Source organism: Branchiostoma belcheri, unplaced genomic scaffold, assembly GCF_001625305.1.
Source record: "Branchiostoma belcheri isolate BF01 breed outbred unplaced genomic scaffold, Haploidv18h27 scaffold92, whole genome shotgun sequence".
NCBI classification, from domain to species: Eukaryota; Metazoa; Chordata; class Leptocardii; order Amphioxiformes; family Branchiostomatidae; genus Branchiostoma; species Branchiostoma belcheri.
The window spans coordinates 912,526-917,925 of NW_017804598.1; the positions used below are offsets into that span (position 1 = coordinate 912,526).

The following is a 5,400-nucleotide window of genomic DNA, read 5'->3' on the forward strand; positions in this document are numbered from 1 at the left end:
ATTGAAGATGGAATTGCCCCTAGTAACACCACATTATGATGATCAATGATATAAGAAATCTACCGGTAATTCTGATTAGGCAAGATTTATAAATACTATCTCCACTGTAAATGTCAAAGAACAACATCCTCAAAGTGCAACCATACCGCAGTCATAGCAACAGCTGTTAGCATTGATACTGATAGATTACTGTGCAAATTCTTACATATGTACAAGATGACCAGGACTTCAACAAGTGTAAATGACATAAAACAGTTCTGGCGATGTGAAAGAAATGATGACAAACTGCCCCATTACAAAGCTTGCTTCTACTACAGTACATATTGCTGTGTCTGTCTACATATCTGCACCATGTCTTACCTAATGGTGGGATCGCTATGTGACGTTACCCAGATGCCAGCGAACTGGTTGGAGTGGATTTTGTTGTCGATGAACTGCCCGCGGCCCTTCTCGTGGACGTAGATGCCGCCCGTCTGCCCGTGGTGGATCTCACAGTTCACCACCGTGGGGTTAGCACCAGCCTTCACCTCGAACCCCGCGATCCTGTTGTGGTGGATGTTACACTGCTCAAAATAACCCTGGAGGGAAAAGAAAATTGAAGAAAGGTTGCAATGTGCTCTTGTGGTAAGGGTTGTTAACTCAGATTCTGGGTTCAAATCTCTGGCAGACCTTGGGAAAGGCACTTTAAACCTATTTCTTCACATGATTCAGGTGAAAATGAGTACCTGGCTTCACAGTTCAGTTATGAATGCCCTTGCAGTGTTGGATTGCTACATATACATACAAAAGACCTGTTAAACCTAACCTTTGCACATCTAACTGTAAGCATTGTTTAAAAACTATCTAGTGAGGATGCCCAACTGTACTTGGTCAGGTGGTAGCAAGTTCCACTCTACAATAGTTCTAGGGATAATTGAAGTTTTAGAGTTTTTGAACACCTAATTTGGTTGGTAACTCTGGTACTTGAAGGCAAGAAGAATATTCCTGCCTTTCTTAACACTAAGGAATTTTACAGACGCTGAACATACCATCCCCTTCTCGAACGTGAAGACGCCGACGTCTCGCCCGTGGTGGATGTGGTTACGTCTCATGATGGGGTTAGCGTAGTTCTTCACCCAGATCCCAGCCAGCGCGTTTCCACTGATCTCACAGTCTTCAACAAAGCCCTGCAGTGAACAACGAAATATGTGTTACATATCTACAAGGCCAATCATTTATGTAAAACCTTTTTGTTATTTCAGATGTTCAATTCAACAGGAAAATTCAAAACTCTTCTTCAATGATATTACACATTACCACGGTACATGACCATATGACAACTTATGGTCTTTAACATCGTTACATGATATTCTGGCACAAAATGGGATGCTAATTGCTTTGAACTAAGTAATCAAACATCAAAGCTATTAGCATAGAGCTACAGTTAAAATATCATGTAACTTCAGGGATCTCTTAAGGATGGCATGATGGTGCTCCCCAGTTATGCCGTAATCCTGGGACCATCATGGTGATTTTCAAAAATTTCTCTTTACAAATCTCTTTAAAATATAATTTTTGATCAGGTAAGAAGCCAAACATCTAGGAAATGGCCTCAAATTGTTTAAATTGTCTTTAAAAAAAGAAAAATGATTATCCCAAGCACTATACCGCTCTAAATTTCCGGAGAGATCCATAAACTTGACAAGTAAAAGGAAGAGTACAGAATGAAGCAGACCTGTGCATGATCTGTGACGTAGAGTCCTACATTCTCACAGTCGCTGATGTTACAGTTGCGGATGGTGGGCTGGGCACCGCTTCCTGTCACACACACCGCTGAACCAACTGTCAGACAGATGGACAAAACTCAATTAACTCAAACATCCAATCAGCAGAGTCTGTTATGACTGAGAATTACATATAAGATTGGGATATAATGCTACTGTAATTCCTGATTTTCTCATGCTATTTTTATGTGAACAGTTTTCAGTCACTTCTGTACTATGATCTAATTATTACCGTTACCAAATTATTTAGTCTTTCACACTCTTCCAAGCGCTGAAAAAATGCAACTCTGTACACCTCAGACATTTTAACCTTCTCCCTGTGGCCTAAACCCATTAACAATAGAGAATTGGTAGCCAATTAACAGCTTCCTCAGTGTTATAAAGGTTAATCACCAAGCAAGTTGACAGATGGTGCCTCACCACTAGGGCAAGGTTGACAACCACTCAGGACAAGCGGTGAAAGTGCTGTAATGCCTGATTTTTTCATGGTACTTTCATGTTCGCTGTTTTTACAGTCACTGCAGTACTATGAACTTATCATTATCATTATCAAATCATTTGTCTTTTACCCCTCTGTTCTGTGAACATGTCTATTTTCCTCAGAACTTGAAATTCTGTTACGAAGTGAAAGCAGTAGTTGACAGACCTGTGGAAGAGCTGCGGATGATGGAGTTACTGATGATCGGTCGGCAGTTGGTGTTGATTTCCACCGCGTGGTGCGCATGGTGGTGGGTGGCCGAGGAGTCCTCTGGGGAAAACTATGAACAGAAGAACAACAAAAAGTAATCAAACCAAATAGTGCCAATTAATGTCTTTTGTTCAGTATCTCTGATTCATATAAGAGTCTTGCAAGAAACCACTAAATTGCGCTGAAGGGTACATCAATCCTAAGTCATTATCAAAGTAAGTTGTTACCAGGTTGTATAAAAAAAAATACAAATCTGGTTTTATTAAAAAAATTACATTGACCAACAAAGTGTATATGTGTGTAGCTGTCTTCACAACAGCAGATTTTGGCTGTGTACATCTCTTATGCAAGAACACACAACTACATGTACAAACACTACAGGACTTTTCAACTAAAAGAATACGGATTCCTTGGAAGAAATAATCAAGTACTCACTCTGATTGTCATGAATCCTACAAAAGCGTCCTCGCATCCCTCCATGAACACAATACTGGAGTCTCTGGTGTTCTCTATCACCACATGTTCAGCCACCTTGCCTGGAGCTGTGGGGGAAAAATACACCTAGACATCAGCAAAGGACCTTTGAAACATCATTTGTCTGTACATCATAATCTAGAGGACAAGGATTTGACACAAGAGAATGTGTTCACTTTTGAGAAAGTCATCAACTGTCAAAAGAAAGACTTGCCAAAAATGCAGTGCACACTCTTAGTTTAAGTCGATGAAGGTTAGACATTTAGGTAATACCAGTAAGATACGCCAAGAAATAGTTACTCAAGCAACTGCATATGATGTTGGACACCGTCTCCAAAATCATATCCAGTTGCTTGAATAACTGTTTCTTGGCACTCTTGGTTTAGCTTGATGTTATAAGATAAGTACTTCATATTCTACCATCTCCAACACTTTGAAACTTTTGCATATTTTCTAGTTTTTTAATTAAAATGAAGTTCTTCTGCCCTCACCTGCCCCGATGATGGTAACGGGAGATTCCACATAGATCCACTCGTCCTGGTAGATCCCAGAGTGGACGAAGATCAGACCTTCATGGTGACATTCATTCACTCCTCCCATCGCATCCTCAATGGTGTCATAATACTGCAAGGAAAAAATTCTCCATTGAGCATACGTATCTTAGAGCTGGTTTAAGTACCAAAGGGCTGGTTAGGGATGACCTCTTTGATGTAAACCCGGAGGTCCTGTGTTTCAGGAGAGCTACACCTCGAGTATGTTGAAGATCCCACTGCACTTATTGAAAAGACTTGAAAAGAGGAGTTCTTCCTGGTGTGAGTAGTTTAAACCTCACTGTCTGGTATTACACTAAGACTTACAATACAGAACTGGTGTGTTACAGATAAAGGCAGTTTATCAGTTATGCAACACAAAACAAATACCAATTAAACGTGACACTGATGATATCAACATGAACATCAAAAACTACAATCAGATGGATTTTTCTACGCATAACCTTTGACTTGGGCTATTTTCAAAATGATGAAAAAATGAAAATTCCAATGAGCTTTAGAAGCATAGACTAACCTTTTAGGTAATTTTTTCCACAGTACAAAGACATATATACTGTGTATTGTACTCACCAACATGTGTTCTCTGCCCTTGTAGCGGTCAGCATTGTTGTGATAGTGTTCAGCATAACCAGGCTTTACGTGGACACCTTTGTACTGTGTAAAACACAGAATGGTACAGCTAATAAGTAACTTCTATAACAGGAGTACCCTACACAACAATCTAATACATACAACAAGGAAATACAGCTTGTGTCCATGGAAGTTGTTGGTCCTTACCAATTGGCGGAAGCTGTCCTTCCATGGGTTGGGACAGTTATATTCCTCTGGCTTCACAAAGTAGAATTTCCCATGCTCTGGATGCATCATGGGCTGGGTATATTCAAACACTGCTGTGTATAGATTTTTCCTGAAAAAAAAGGAAAAAAAAACATTTGATACCAGGCATATGAGGTGGAAACAATGAAAAATTACATTTCGTAACTAATAGACATCATTTTTCTTATCACTATTGGTTTTTACCCTTCTTCCTGCTGCCTAACCCCATAACCAATATAGAATTGGGAAAAACCATTGCATGATGAATAGATAGATCATTTATACAGATATGTCATTTCATGACAAACAGATCATTTATATAGATATGTCATTTCATGATGAATAGATATATCATTTGATCGCTATTGGTCTTTAACCTTCTTCATGCTGCCTAACCCCACACAGAATTGGAAGCCAAGTGGCTATTTCAATATGCTAAAGGTTAAATATTCAATGGTACAACACTATCACATACGTTTTGTTCACCTTCTCCCTGCTACCAAATCCCTCAACCTATACAAATTTGGTGTTAAACAGCAACCTCAGCAGGGTGAAGGTTAAGGACAATAAAGAACAAAATGCTGTTGTAAGGAAGTTGAGAAAGAGTTGTACCATATTGTGGGGTCGTTGGTGAGGGTGTTCCAGCGCTTGCAGACCTGCGCAGCTCGACACAGGTCCTTCTCCTTCAGATAACTCATGATCTTCAGCAGGACCTCATCAGGCACCTCCTCCTGCAGCCAGCTGATTAGGGGGCCTTGGCAGACAGACACACACACACAGTTTAGATACAACTTAGGGGGCCTTGGCAGACAGACAGACAGACAGACAGACAGACAGACAAACATTTTAGATACAACTGAATGAATTTAAAGTATTTGTCATTGGATAGGTACCCAACAAAGAGCATTCAAGCCATGAAATCGGCACTAAAGGTCCTGAACAATAATTCACTTTTATTTACTTTCAAGACTTACAGAAGCTTTAGAAAAGGTTGGTACAAAGAACGTAGTAGTTCATTATAATACCAGCTGATACAAAAAAAAAAGACTGGGATTTGTAAAACTAGCCTTTCTTTCACCTATGTTTCAGAAAGTATTGGAGGTAAAAA

At 39.7% G+C, this 5,400-nt stretch overlaps 2 protein-coding genes across 2 annotated transcripts in view; one reads left to right on the plus strand and one right to left on the minus strand.

Moving 5' to 3' along the window:
* LOC109488165 (EF-hand calcium-binding domain-containing protein 11-like) overlaps positions 1–5,400 on the plus strand; it is a 15,927-nt gene that overhangs the window by 3,572 nt on the left and 6,955 nt on the right. The gene's annotated exons all lie outside the window — the stretch shown is intronic.
* LOC109488150 (F-box only protein 11-like) overlaps positions 4–5,400 on the minus strand; it is a gene marked incomplete at its 3' end in the record, with an annotated part of 5,699 nt that continues 302 nt past the window's right edge. Inside the window, exons 2-11 of the mRNA XM_019792307.1 lie at positions 4,905–5,046; positions 4,254–4,383; positions 4,047–4,130; positions 3,417–3,549; positions 2,887–2,993; positions 2,410–2,521; positions 1,715–1,821; positions 1,029–1,166; positions 361–578; positions 4–19 (exon numbers count right to left, since the gene is read on the minus strand). Coding sequence (XP_019647866.1) covers positions 4–19; positions 361–578; positions 1,029–1,166; positions 1,715–1,821; positions 2,410–2,521; positions 2,887–2,993; positions 3,417–3,549; positions 4,047–4,130; positions 4,254–4,383; positions 4,905–5,046 — 1,187 coding nt within the window. The remainder of the gene's footprint in view (positions 20–360; positions 579–1,028; positions 1,167–1,714; positions 1,822–2,409; positions 2,522–2,886; positions 2,994–3,416; positions 3,550–4,046; positions 4,131–4,253; positions 4,384–4,904; positions 5,047–5,400) is intronic.